The 14,211-nt window shown below is 39.6% G+C and overlaps 3 protein-coding genes across 4 annotated transcripts; 1 reads left to right on the top strand and 2 right to left on the bottom strand.

Annotated features, from left to right (window-relative positions):
- Positions 1–283: 283 nt before the first annotated feature.
- On the bottom strand, positions 284–1,731 carry LOC108654579 (uncharacterized). 2 transcript variants are annotated; one of them, XM_018106043.3, is made up of 4 exons: positions 1,591–1,731; positions 1,420–1,530; positions 788–1,347; positions 284–730 (listed from the first exon to the last, which is right to left on the bottom strand). In XM_018106043.3, exons 2-4 carry the CDS (start codon positions 1,486–1,488, stop codon positions 523–525), a joined length of 837 nt encoding a protein of 278 aa, XP_017961532.1. In that variant the 5' UTR covers positions 1,489–1,530; positions 1,591–1,731; the 3' UTR covers positions 284–522. The 2 variants fall into 2 exon arrangements, with proteins under 2 accessions (XP_017961532.1, XP_017961530.1); XM_018106041.3 differs by having other exon boundaries at positions 1,420–1,668.
- Positions 1,732–2,355: 624 nt separating this feature from the next.
- Sin1 (SAPK-interacting protein 1) lies at positions 2,356–4,677 on the top strand. The gene has a single exon (XM_018106035.3). The coding sequence runs from the start codon at positions 2,490–2,492 to the stop codon at positions 4,308–4,310; it is 1,821 nt and encodes a 606-aa protein (XP_017961524.1). The 5' UTR covers positions 2,356–2,489; the 3' UTR covers positions 4,311–4,677.
- A 1,227-nt stretch (positions 4,678–5,904) lies between these two features.
- Positions 5,905–6,630, bottom strand: LOC108652736 (uncharacterized). Its single transcript, XM_018102930.2, has 3 exons — positions 6,526–6,630; positions 6,144–6,461; positions 5,905–6,085 (listed from the first exon to the last, which is right to left on the bottom strand). Exons 1-3 carry the CDS (start codon positions 6,601–6,603, stop codon positions 5,909–5,911), a joined length of 573 nt encoding a protein of 190 aa, XP_017958419.1. The 5' UTR covers positions 6,604–6,630; the 3' UTR covers positions 5,905–5,908.
- Positions 6,631–14,211: the final 7,581 nt, after the last annotated feature.

Consider the following 14,211-nt stretch of genomic DNA (forward strand, 5'->3'; position numbering starts at 1 on the left):
CTAATTTAGCACTTGCATTAAAATCCAAATTGATCGAAGTATACGACTATATAAACATTTGACCAATTTTATGGCCAAGTCGAACTTACGCTTTTTAGGTCTTTTACTCGCGACACGTGACAAAGCCAACTGCTGGAAATCATATAGCCATAAAATCCTTAATCTTTAGGGTCAATAAATTTCCACATATGATTTTTTGTTACATTTCGCGTTTTACTGCTTTCCAAATGCAATTGCAATTGAAGATTGTAAAATACGTTGAAATGAATATTATAGGCAACAATTTGGTTGTATCCATTTTTTATGTCTTGCATTTATTTATAAGAAGAAGAAATATGTTGGCCTGCATATTTATTAACGTAGCAGTCGCATTTATCATATATATATTTATAGATATATATATATATGGGGTTGCACTCACTTGATTGCATTTATAATTATGTGTGGCTGTATTTGACCTTGTGTTGTGAGTGTGTGTATTGGTGTGTTTGTAGGTGTTGGTGTAGGTATCGGTATATAGCATTAATGTGTAGTCTCAATAATGATCTCGTGCGTATCCAGATCGGGCACCGAAAACTTCATCGGCAAGTAGTCATCCGCATGCATATGCGACATTTGATTAACCTCTATCTGGGAGCGTTCATGATCGACATGGCACTTGCCCTCATGCTTCTCATAGTCGCCAAATGTTTCGAAAATGGCACGGCAAATCATGCATTCAAAGAAGCTACTACAAAGGCAAGAGAATAAGATTAGATCGGGTTACTCAGAGATCAATTTTTCTTACGGTTTCTGCTCGGCCTCTAGACGCTCCCGTGCTAGAGCCGTTGCCTGTTGTATTGCACCGGCCACATCGACATCGACGCCCTCTTTTATGTGTGACTGCAGATGACGCTTGAAATTGGAGAGCTGTGTAAAGCCCTTCTCACAATAGTTGCACTGATACGGTTTGGCATTCAAATGGCCCAGCTTGTGCTTCTTGAGGTTGACCAATTGCGAGAAGTAGCGGCCACAGCGCTGGCATCGAAACGGCTTCTCGCCCGTGTGTGTCATTTTGTGGCGTTTCATATTGCTTTGCTGGGTAAAGGATTTATTGCAGAAGGTGCACTGATATGGACGCTCGCCACTGTGTACGGCATAGTGTCGCTGCAGGTTGACTGCCTGTGCAAACGCCTTCGAGCATATGTTACATACAAAGGGACGCACATCGTTATGGACCTTCATGTGGCGATCCAGATTGCCGCTGTTGCAGAAATTTTTGGCGCACAGTTTGCATTCGTAGGTAGTTTTGTTATGATTGTGCACCTCCTGGCGATGGAGCGTTTGATCGCGTTTACTTTTAAACGTCTGCGGGCGTGCCAAAAGGAATATATTTTGTAGGTAGTGTGTTAAAGTGAACTCTATGGCAGGGAAACTTACGCGGTCGCAACGTTTGCAGCTAAACTGATTGACTACTGTCTCATCGAATTCCACCGGGATGCCCGCCATTTTGGGCGCTGTTACAACATCGATCCGATGCGGTTTTAAATCCTGAATCGTACTTATTGGAAATAACAGATCCATATAGAGTACAAGTGTACTAAAACTTACTTTGAATTCCCTAAATTATATGTAATTTTTTCGCGTCTTGTAGAAAAGTCATATGGTAGTAGCGATGTGAGCTACATATCAATACATCGTACCATCGGTATAGAGCATATTGAAATATATCGAAGATATATCGATATTAAATCCGACATATCGACATTGTACAAAGTAAGAAAATATTACAATTTTTGTATAAATAACCATATTTTTTATTAAGATGTAAGTTTATACAATCTACATATATAAACAGAAGTAATCAAAACATAATCTAAAGAATAGTAAATAATTAACTTCCGTTTGACTGCCATAACCTCTTGTCGCATCATAAAATTAATACAATATGTACAATTCATAAATATATTCTATATTCAACATATGCATTGTAATACAATATATTAAACAAAAATTCAAACGTACGTTAACTCCATAACACATACATATACATATGTGGCGTAACTTTCGCCGTGTAATATGCCTGACAAATACATTAACAGGGATGCATCTCCTAATCAGCTGTTCTGATACAACTTTTATAGAGCTGTTAGTTAACGAATGTTATAGCTCATCTCGCGGCTGCAATGTATTTTTCTCCTAATTTTATTTCAAATTCAAATAAATACTTAACCTAAAAATATAAATTTGATAATTTTTTAACTAATTGCATTTACCAAATCTATATTTCAAACCAAAAAATGTAAATATGCCAAAATTCAAGTAAAGTGGCTTACCACTGTTAACAACAGTGGTAGCTATGCTAAATTTTAGGGGTGGCCACAGTGTTGGTTTGCAACAAACAAGAAGAAGAATAATTAAGAGGAACACAACTCCTGGCAGCTACAAATGCTGAGATAACTAAGAATTTTGTATTGTTTTGTGAAGTAAGAGACGTGTTACCGAGTGCAATGGCCACGTATTCCAATCCGCACTGGCTCCTCTCGCACATACGCAACTCATTCATCTCCACAGATGATACGGGAATATGCGAGACCGTAATGCTGAGCGACGATATGCCCAAGCATTATTTGCGGAAATTTCAAACTGCCAACACAGCTATGGAAGCCTATAGACGCAACCATCGGGCTGCGCAGCAGCGTAAATCGCAGGTTCCCAAAACTCCAGACACTGCCACGCCTATGCAACGAACTGTGCCACTGCAGCATATGATGCCACCGCGAATAGCGGATCCGCCGCTGCAAGAGGTCGATTTCGTTTGTTACCCGGGTCTCGATCTGAGCGATGACGAGGATCTAGATATGTCGACGCATTCGTTTGACATACAAATGTATCCAGAAGTGGGCGCCCATCGGTTTCGCTCGAATACAGCACAGAAACTCGAAAAACTGGATATAGCCAAGCGCAAAGCGGCGCGAATTAAAACCGTCAACTACAATGAGGAAGTGGTCCCGCCGGATCGCAAAGATTTCTTCAAACGAAAAGTGCTTAACGAACAACCAATTGATAAGCCCTCGACATCAGTCGCCGCTGCAGCGGCTGCGGCAGCGGCAGCGGCAAAAGTACAACCCACAAAATTGAACTCAAAGGAACCAGTCAGTGAGGATGAAGTTCCCAAAGGTGGTGTCAGGAGTAAGCTGTCGGAGCAGCTGGCCAGAAGTCCGAAACAGGCACAGAATCGTTTCATTGAGTATGCGCGCTTCGATGGCACCGCCCAGGTGGGGATGCCCACGAAGCGAATAAATGTTTATGTAAATATGCTGCCCGAGCCGGAGCGCAACTACCCGCTCAAGATCTGTGTGCTATCTACGGCGAAGATCATAGAGGTCATTGGCCTGGTTTGCTACAAGACTACCCTACAGTATCCAGATGCAGTGCAGCTGCAATCTGTGCAACACTATGCATTGTATATGACGGAGGACAACGATGACATGGATGATTTCCCGCCGTTAGACAATCGTGAGCCCTGCTCCAAGTTTGGCTTCTCGCATTTGACACTGGCCGAGCGAAGACCCTTGGCGCCAGTCACCCGCATTGACTATCACAATCAGTTGGCCACAAAGTCCATGACATCCGAAGAGGATAAGGCTGCGATGTTGGATGGTGCACTGCATGCCCTGCAAAACATCAATTTAAATGGCGATGTGCCGGATGCGGGCGGAGGAGACAGTCCGCTGGATCATGTGAAGGAGTATGAGCAGCGCCTGCTTAATCACAATGATATGCTGGAGGCACCCATGCATCGTACTTATAGAGTCAGCATCATCGGCAAACGCTTCTTCAAGTATGATGCGACGCTGGCCGTATCAGGGGAACGCATTGAGATCGATCAGCACAAGAACAGCAATTTCTTTATGCATCGGAAGCCTCTGTCGACGCCCATTGACTTGGTGGCGCACTGCGAGATTGTGGACCAGGGACAGTTGAGGGCGGTGCTGCGCATTTGGCTAAAAGCTAACTCTTCCAGTAGCCTGCCCACTAGTTGCACCTCGGCACCCAGCATGACGAGCATCACGAGCGGGAACGGTGTCTATTCACCTGCCAGTCCGCGTTCCCCGTGGATGTACTCCAGTTCACGGTTCGGCGTTACCACCATATCCAACATTCGTTTCAAGCACTATGACTTCGTTACGGACGTGCATACGGCGGAGCAGATACGCAACAAACTGAACTGCATACTGGAGATGCGCGCCAGCGATATACGGCGCGAGTTCCTGCTGCATCGCGAACGGAAACAGAAACAGCTGGCCAAGCGCCAGCTCAAGTTGTAGTATTGTGTTCCTATATTGCTGGCCAAGCTGGGCCGCCTCGCCTCGGGTTGTTCGGTGTGCCGCCTAGCGTGCAGTAGACGCAACTCTTGAGGCCAAACTACTTTTGTCTGTCGTTGACCGCCGGCTAATTAAACCGCTCCCACTCATCCCCTCCTGTCACTCTATCCCAACTCTTATTTTCCCGCCTAGCTCCCTCCATACATCCGTTGAAGTTGTATTTTAGTTGCTAACCTAAAGAGGCGTGTGCTACACACGTTTCGCATAGCCTATAAGTATTTATTGAAACACTTAAGTAACTAAAAACCAATCCGAAGTGCAAAATGAAAAATAAATAGCATCAAAGTTCACAATTATGCTGAAAGACAAACACTCTGCTATCAGCTTCTACTCAATTACTGTAAATTGTGTAATATTAGCAACAACAACACACACACACTGAGACTAGCGCCTTCGCCAATAACTGCAATTGACTTACCCAGTCAATTCAAAGAGCATTCTGTGCATCATGAAAACAGCAGTGAGCTGCTCACATAATTCTGATTTCCCCGTACAGACGCCGCTGCAAAGTGCATTAGGTTCAACTGGACTACTCACAACAACAACAACAGCTCAAATATTGACGAGTGACGGAATGTGTTTCACCTTCGCCTTTGGCGGAATTAGAGCAGACCCAGTTGAAAGTGAGCGCGTGAAAAGTGCAGTGACGAGCTGCTCTTTAAGGGTGATCGCTGACGGCAGCTTTCTTCGTTTCTAAGTTCTGCTGGGTTATCAAGTGAACGCGCGCTCGTTCTCTCTCTTTCTCTTTCTCTCGCGTTTGTGCTGGCATACAAATGCTCGAACTTGAGCTACTTCCGTATTAGCTGCTTCAATTGTAGGCGTCTGACGCGATCGCGCGCGACTTGCAAGCGTTTTTCTGGCGTTTTGTGCGCGATTAGCGTTTTGTATTTCCGTTTAGCGCGGCTCGTTGACATTGCGATTGTCTGTAATCAATGTGCAATTAATCTAACAGACCCCCAGACGGGGTCGGGCCGCACTAACGGCTATTATTTGTTTTTTTTTTCTTTATTGCTATTGTATTTATTAAGTTTGGTTTGTCGTTAGATTTGTGTTTTATTTATAGGATTGCAATGTCAGCCGCTAAGCTTCGTGAATGGGCGGTGTCTAGGGACGGCAGCTGTGGAGCTGATTAACAGCTGTTTTAACAAAGTGCCGTTAGAATTATGACAGATCTGTGTGAATCGAGCAATACGATAAATATGTATACATATGTATGTATATAGTTGTATTTAACGTTAAGTCATCAAACGCTTGTTTTCGTTTCGATTCTATGTAAGGCCAAGGTTGCTTAGCAAAGCAAAACAAAAGCACACAATTGCGATTTCACTGGCAACAGAATTTGACATTTGAGGTCAGCCAATGATGATGATGATGATGATGCTGCTGCTGCTTCTAACTGGCGTGACTATATAAAGTCAAGCATTAACAAGTTCAACAAATGAATCAGCAATGATTGATTAAAACGAAATTAAAAATTTGGTTATATATTTTTAAATATTCACATGTCTATATATATGTATATGCATATGTAACATATATATTCAATGCCCAAGCTTCTGACGGAGTCGATTAGTTTCGATGAGACTCCCGTTCAAGAAAACTTCTGAATTCTCTGTGGAGTTAGGCTTAAAGAATTTGATATAAGTTTTAAAGTCCATCTCTGGCATAAAAGCCGGCAATTTTTCCAAGCTAGCCATATTATGGAAATACAGATGGCCCTATAGAAGAAGAATGAGCTTTTCTACAGCAGACGATCTATACATTCGATGCACTTACCTTCCTAATGGGACATTGTGGCACCAAATTGGTCGCCTTCAGCATCGTTTGATAGATAGAGGTCACTAGCCTGTTAGCCGTACTGCCGCTGCTTAGCAGTTTACAGATATTCAAAGTTGTATTGAAGATAACCATTTCAGTATTTGGGGGTCGCAACACGGTCATCTTACAATTGATCCAGACCTCAGGTATGGGCTCAAGCACTGTCAATTCCGTGTTGATAGTGCCATCCTCGGCGATGACGCAACTCCAGTTTTTGACAATCGACCAGCGATTGATGCAGTCGAAGCCATGAAACTGCACCATATACCGCAGACGCTGCAGAGTTGAAGAGAGCGTAATGCCAGTAGTGTCCTAGTAATTGAATCCTTAGGATACTCACGCGTGCTGCTTCTACGGTAAAGCCGATGCCCAGCAGCCAGAGTAGGCACAGGTAGCAACAAATGCGATTCATATCCATTGCAGAACTAAATAAAATTTCCAATTTCCACTTGTTGAGTTAAGGCCATCAATTAAAATGTCATTATGAGCATAACTAACCGTGCACATACTTAGTAATGCTTCAATAGCTAAGCAAATGATAAGCAAATCCAAATTAATTATAAACAAATTCCCGTTATAGTGTATCCCATTTAGTTTTTTTAGGGCCACATGGCGTATGCGTCATAAATGTGGTCTATTTTGTCAGTTTGTCTGTTGAAGTGATTTGTGCAAATGATTAAGGTGCACAGTACATATATGACTTGTCCATGCCCATGATTTATGCGTATCACACGTAGCCTTGACGGCTGCAACTCCACCTCCAAAAAAAAAGGTAGAAAATCGAGTTAAAAATACGACACAAAATCCCAATTTGAATATTGCTTGCAATTTGTCAAATTGCAACGCGAGTTCAATGTTTTATATGTACATATATAAATGAATATATATATATAGGCATATGTATATATCTGCAAAAAGCTCATTGCGAATAGAATTTATTATTGGCAAGTGCAGCTTGACAACGTCGACAAATTGCCTTCAATATATTTTGGATAAATTTTTTGTTCTTTTCATTTTTGTTGTATTTTATTTTAGTCTTAATGAATTTTCATTTGATTGTGCCACTTGTGTTGCCGTTTTATTATCAGCTAACTAACTTAAGAATAGAGACACACACACACACACACAGACACTCACACACCCATACGAAGTGCCTTTTGATTACAAGGATGCTTTGTATCTACAGCTAATTGAAAGTCAATAAATGCATTATAAACATTTTTAATTACAAATGCACACAATTGCAACCTTGACATTGAAAATGAATGACAGACAGACAAACAACAATAACAACAACAACAACTACAACAACAGCTATGAAAAGTTCACGTATGAAAGTTGAGAGCGTGTTGGCTGACAAACTTGGCACGCATTGTGAGCGGATTTTCACTGCAAAACAGCAGCAACGGCAGCAGCAGCAACACCAACAACAACAACAATAATATTGTTTAGAAAAGTGAGCGGCATAGCAAAATGTTGTGCCGGCCCGTTTTGTCAATTTATCAATTGCATAAAATAATAGGCCTAGGCGCATAATTTAATGTCGCGATTTTTTAGAAGGCCGCACGGCCAGCTTCTATGCATATGCAGATTAATCACGATGCAACAACAACAGCAGTGGCAACAGTTACAACAACAGTTGCATGTGGCATGTGTCACGCAATGGAAACGGACAATGCAAATCTAAAGGCGATGCATCCGATAAAAAAACTACATAAATATATTATTATAATGGGAAACCTATCTAAATCTAAGTTCAATATTTTTTTTAAATTATAAGTATATTTAATTCCAATTTAATTGTTATATTTGTATTTTTAGCTAGCATTGAACTTGTCCTCTTGTCATTTATTTATTATCTGCTAACAATTGCCGTTGCATAGAAATTGTGTTTTTTTTTTCTACAGAATATAAATAGCCTAATTGAGGCATTAAAACAATTGTTTAATGCGAATTGAATTTAATAAATGCATAAAAAATTCCAACAGTAACATAGCAATACCTGATAGCTAACTGTACTTAAGTATTTTTATGCATAGTTCAGTAAGTGCTTAATTAAATGTTGATTTATTTGTTGAGCCTGAGGGGGAGAAGAGAGAGGAAATCTTAAAGTGCTTGAAATGAATAGGTAAAGCTAAATGGGCAGCATTTAACTTGTTAACACTTGTATTACTACTATGAAAAAAATGGGCAGCACTATTCACTGTAATTGATAGGCTGTGATAGGCAGCACTAACTAACTGGGGCAGACTTGAGAAATGGAGTTCCCTCCGTTGATGCCACAGACGAGCTATAAATATAATACTGCAAGTGTCAAGAGCAGAATATGAAATTGTAAAACGTTTATCTTAACTAAAAATATATAAAAGTATAGCTGCTTGAAGTATGCCTCTTGCAGCACCTTTGCGGCAATCAGTCGAGCTTAACAGAACAATTAAGCTGCTCTAATGCTACAAATGGGCAGCACTTTTTGGCGACGCACGCGCCACAGCTTGTGGCTGGCAACAGCATTGTGCGAATACGCAATTCGGTAACAGTTTTATTCAAAAAAAATAACAACAACAAAAACAACTGTCAGCCCATAAATGTTAAGAGTTTAAAGTGCTTGAAATGTGCTTTACATTATTGCCATGTCTTTCATTATGGCCATAAAATTTTGCAAATACCGAGACCAACCCACACACACACGCACACAGATACACCCGCCCGGACGGTGCGGCACGCACCAAACAACGAGCTCGCATTCGTTCAGTCGTCTCTGTGTGAAGCCATTCACAAAAACGTTTGCGGGCTCAAAATGTGATTTTAATTGCACAACAATTTTCGAGTTGGCCGGGCCCAGTTCTACATAGGCCCAAAGCGTGTTTTATGGGGCTGCACGCTTGACACATGTAACCCAATTCTGTCGAGAGAGAGAGAGAGAGAAAGAGAGCAGACAGTAGAGAGAGAGGGAGTGAGAGAGAGAGAGGCGTTGCATTTGCAATTTTTCAACATAATTGAACAGCAGAGTTTTAATTAAAAAGCGTGCGTTCGGCAAATAAAACGAAAATTCACTGCAAGAAATATGTAGCGCCAATTGTGGAGGTCAACTGCAGTCAGTTAACCCACAGAGGGAGCCGAGCCGGACAACCTGTTCCACGCACTCGGATCAATCTGCGGCTTCCTGGCCCAGCCAGGCCTGGTCAGTGCGCGCTTTCTGATTACAATGCAATAAATATTCGAGTCTCCTTTTTTTTTTTGGGTCTGTCAAGGCTGTGGCTTGTCGGAGCTTCATTAATGAAGTGCCGAAACTTGGGCTCGTTGCCAGGCGTTGTGGCACTTGCAACTCGTTGGGGGCAACCGGTTCACAGACGGCAGCCGCTTAGTCGCTTGGCTTAATGCAGGTGGTGATTGCAACTTGTGGCCAGACAAAAGGTAGGCCTATCGGGGCATCAAGGTTGCGCTGCCCTTGGCTGGTGTCCTCTCCGCTGAACCGGTCCAAAAGGTTCTGGCTTATGCAACAACCAGTGCCAAGTGCCTGTTGACCCAGTTTATGCAGCTTAGCCAGCCATTCGCAACGGCTCCACATTCATTTAGACATCATAAATCGCATCATCTAGAAGGATTTCTCACAAGCCCTAGGCTCTTCAAATTTTTCGCTTTTTTTAACAATAGCTGCTACGTTGTGCCGTCTTTAACATTGAACTTGAGGTGAGTGGCGTCATTTTTATACCCTGAACCCATTGAAAATGGGAAATCAGGGTATAATGGTTTTGTTAAAATGTATGTAACAGGCAGAAGGAGGCGTGGCAGACCCCACAAAGTATATATATTCTTGATCAGGGCGACGAGCTGAGTCGATTTAGCCCTGTCCGTCTGTCTGTCCGTCCGTCCGTCCGTCCGTCCGTCCGTCCGTCCGTCTGTCCGTATGTTTGAACGCGACGATTTCAGAAGATACAAGAGCTAGAGACTTCAACTTTTTTTTAAAATGTCCGTATATATCACGCGGATATCGAGTTTATCACTAAAAAACGATAACTCATTCCGATACTTTTTTATCGATAAAAAACCTTATCGAAGATCACTAAAAAAATTTTACCTCCTACATCTTTCACGCTAGAGTCTCCAAATTTAAAATGTATATTAAGAGGCATGTCATACAATTTCGGTTTTTGTTAAAATTTACCCCCCACCCCCAAATCCACCCCCTCACCCTAATCTTTGTAAAAGTCGTATATCAAATACTAGAGACTTGTGCTTCGGTATACACATACATTTAAACAATATGAATACGTTCTGAAAGTTTCATTACGAGCGTACGTCTAGAAATTAAATTATTCAACAAATAAGTTCTCCTAATATTGCCAACACTGCAGCGCAACCCAAGCGCAATCGCCTGTATATGTGAGTGTGTGTGTGTGCGTGTATTTGTTTGCATGAGTGCGTGTGTGTTATTATTGAAATATCAGTTGCTTGTAGGGTTCAGGGGATCTCGTAGTCGAGCAGTCTCGACTAGAGCTTTCTTACTTGTTTAAAATATTTTATTTATTATTATTATTTGTATTATTTAATTTCATGTTTTCTTTGTGGCTTTCGGGCCTAGCCAGTGTCCCGCGACGCGTCGCCAATGGCTGTCATGCACTCTAATGAGGTGATTCACATGTTACGGCACCGTCTTAGTCATGTATATCGCATATCAGGTGCGTTTTACTATAAACATAAATTATGTAAGTTTGTTATATGACAGCAATTCATATGCTTAAGCAGTTGCATAGGCGGAGTGCATAATAAAGAACTAGGTGACTTATTAAATTTAACTGACACTATAAATAAATAAATAAAAAAAATAAAAATAATAATAATAAATAAAATTAAAAATAAAAAATAAATAAATAAAGAAAATAATGAAATACTGCCTGACTAATTTTATATCATAAATAAATAAATAAAAAAAAATAAAAATAATAATAATAAATAAAATAAAAAAAAAATAATAATAATAATAATAATAATAAAATACTGCCTGACTAATTTTATATCAGAATTGGAGCTTACTAGAAATCAAATATAAATTTGGCAATTTAGCTGAAGGCCAAGTTAAAGGCAAAGCTTATTCAGGCTTTCTTTATATTTAATAAATATTAAATATTTATGCAGGTCATTAGATAAGTCTATAGACTAATTGAAACATAACTTTTCCCTCCACTCATCTTTATCTCTACTTCAGCAATCTCGCACTCATTTAGTATCTTAATTATTTTTACAAGCATCTCATATTTAATTTTATATTTTGTAAGACATTAACTGTGTGTATACAATAAACTGGTTTGCTTGCACGCAAAGCTGTTCAATTAAATAACTTTCCGGCAGTTCGATGTCCTTTTCAAACTTTTTGGACTGTCCCTTATTTGGTTGATTTACAGATATTGTTTGTTTACACTCGTGTTAGGTTGCTTAATCATCAATGGGTATTTCCTAAACACAGCAACTTTGCCATTAAATTACATTTAAGTCGTATTACACTAAATGTGCTTCAGCTGCCGCCTACCTCAATGTATTCAATGCGATTTGAATTGCTTTGCTTCGCCTCGCTTTGGTTGGCAACGTTTTTTTTTTGCGTGGACTCAAGCGAACAATTGCCGAAATAAGGTAAAACGCGTGCAAAATGTCAACAGAAGGACAAACTCGAATACAACAAACAAATTAGAGTGTAAAGCAGCTGCAGCAACAACAATGACTACTACAACAACAACACATTAACAACAATAACAGCCATAAGTAATAATTATAATGCTTCAACTGCTGATCATAAGCAGATCGACAGCCTGGACGACCCTGGACCACAGCGACGGCAACAGCTCCAAAGAGTGTGGGCAACAACAACAACAACAACAACAGCAACATCTCAATGCGTGTGCGAAAAAAGTAAACAAACGTTTCATAAAAGCAAATAAATGCGTGAACAACGACAAACAAACATGGCCAACACAATGCTGATAAAGGCGCCTTTTAGACCCAATTGATAAATATACCCATTGCAAATAATTAGTGTTAAGTGAGGGTGTTTTAATTCGAAGCAAAGGCATGTAAGAGACAGAAGACGGCAGGGTTCGTATAGATAAATATAAATATAGTATATTATTTTTAATCAATATCAAAGATAAACATATGAAACATCTTTTTATACATTCATCTGTCTGTCTGTCTATCTGTCTATCCAGCTGCCTGTCTATCCTTTCGATTGTCTCTACAGGTCTTCAGTCTACCCATCCGTCAAAACATCCATGAAAAATAAATGATATAAGACATAAATATTGTTATGTATGTATTCCCTTTTTTCAGTCCTTCAAATTGAACAGATCTCATATAAAAGTAATTTATATATGTATATAGACCATATCAGTTAATTACGTAGTATCCACTAGTCCGGCACTTCCACTGGCACTACTCTTACACACATCCCAGTCAGTAAGCCAACTGTCTAGGCCACCAAAGTGGGCCTTAAGTAGCTGCGACTTACCTCAACAAGGCGAGCGAAAAAACTCTTTGCCAATTTCCGGGTTAGATTTGGCCAAAATTGCAGATTAATATGTCTTTTAATAGACGCGCCCTTTTTTCATATTTGGAGGCTGTGCGACAAGCAACAAATTACCAAACAAGAGAGAGAGAGAGAAGAAAAAACATATTTTTGCTAAATAAATAAATCATTTGTTTTGTTTCTGTCGAGCCAAGAGAAATACTTGAATTTATATTTTTGTGGTTGTTGTGTCTTTTACCGCAAGGTTAAGTTTGCCTATTGTGTTTGTTGTTGTTGCAGTTGTTTTGAAAAATAATCATAATTTACTTGTTGGCAAATCAAAATGTATGACTACTCGAAATCAAATGGGCCGCAAATGCCTGTCGTCAATTGCCAATTAATGGACAGCTGACCTTATCGAGCAGGTAGCAAAAAACAAAAAAAAAAAAAAAAACAACAGGAGACATAAGCAAACATTAAGTATACGCCCCAGTAGCCCAAATTGAGTAAGCGAGAATTCTAGCTACACACGCACACACACACACACACACACACATTGTCAATATGCGTAATTGGATTGCAAATGTTTGCAGCACTTGGAGATTGTATAATTTGATCAGTTCATTGAATATGGTAAACGAAACGTCTCGCGTCACAGCTGATGCAACGTTCCATGCGAAAGCCAACTAAAGGGATTATAATGCAATAGCGACAGAGAGTTACGCTATGGCTGAATAACAGAATAACAGCTGTGTGGCCAAGACCCCCGGTCGAGGCGCCTCTCGTTGCAGTTTGCACTTGAACTTGCACTTGGCAGGTGAATTGCAGCAACTGCAGCCAGCTGGCTTGAAATCAGTTAGCGGGAATCTAGCTAAAAAAACTGAAGAAATCATTCAAATAGCTGAACAGAACTTAAATTGGGAAAGAATCTATTGACCTTGTTGCAAAATTCACTTTTCGTGAAAGTAAAAAATTGGCAAGAATTTTGGTTGAAATAAATATAAATATGGAGAAATAGTTAATGGAAGCCGAACACATATGGAGGAATCTAGAAGGGTCTGGTTAAATATATATGGGTCTGGAGATATCTAGAGGAATCTATGGAGATATAGATTTCGGCATTCTGTCAATTGAATGACCTATTTAAGGAATGACCTATGTATTCAAGAATTTTATCTTCTGAGTTACGAAACTTTGTGGCGAATCTATAACAAATTCATCAAACAAATTCATTATTATTATTATTAAAATAATTAAAATTGCATCAAATTTCATAATTTAAAATGTATGCAATTTATAATTAATAATTTAAATAAAATAAATAAATAAATAATAATTAATAAATACAAAATGTATTATATAGCTATTGAAATAACCAATTTAAATGAAAGCAATTTATTATTAAACAATACTATTTTTAAGAACAAGTAAAATTTCTCTATGCATTAAAAAATAAAAAATAAATATATATGACACCAACTCAGATAATTTCTTAAAATTAAGTTAAAGTTAAATTGAAAATACATTTGA

Source organism: Drosophila navojoa, chromosome 5, assembly GCF_054131105.1.
Source record: "Drosophila navojoa isolate 15081-1374.11 chromosome 5, UAZ_NAV_1.0, whole genome shotgun sequence".
In the NCBI taxonomy this organism is placed as follows: Eukaryota; Metazoa; Arthropoda; class Insecta; order Diptera; family Drosophilidae; genus Drosophila; species Drosophila navojoa.

Bases quoted from the DNA above. Each gene is read 5' to 3' on its own strand.
- LOC108652736 (XM_018102930.2), bottom strand. From the start codon at position 6,603: ATGGATATGAATCGCATTTGTTGCTACCTGTGCCTACTCTGGCTGCTG. The intron at 6,462-6,525 runs GTGAGTATCCTA...TCAACTCTGCAG, and splicing joins TTACCGTAGAAGCAGCACGC to CGTCTGCGGTATATGGTGCA. The intron at 6,086-6,143 runs GTAAGTGCATCG...CTTCTTCTATAG, and splicing joins CACAATGTCCCATTAGGAAG to GGCCATCTGTATTTCCATAA.
- LOC108654579 (XM_018106041.3), bottom strand. From the start codon at position 1,563: ATGGATCTGTTATTTCCAATAAGTACGATTCAGGATTTAAAACCGCAT. The intron at 1,348-1,419 runs GTAAGTTTCCCT...GCACGCCCGCAG, and splicing joins GCTGCAAACGTTGCGACCGC to ACGTTTAAAAGTAAACGCGA. The intron at 731-787 runs GTAAGAAAAATT...TTGCCTTTGTAG, and splicing joins CTAGAGGCCGAGCAGAAACC to TAGCTTCTTTGAATGCATGA.
- Sin1 (XM_018106035.3), top strand. From the start codon at position 2,490: ATGGCCACGTATTCCAATCCGCACTGGCTCCTCTCGCACATACGCAAC.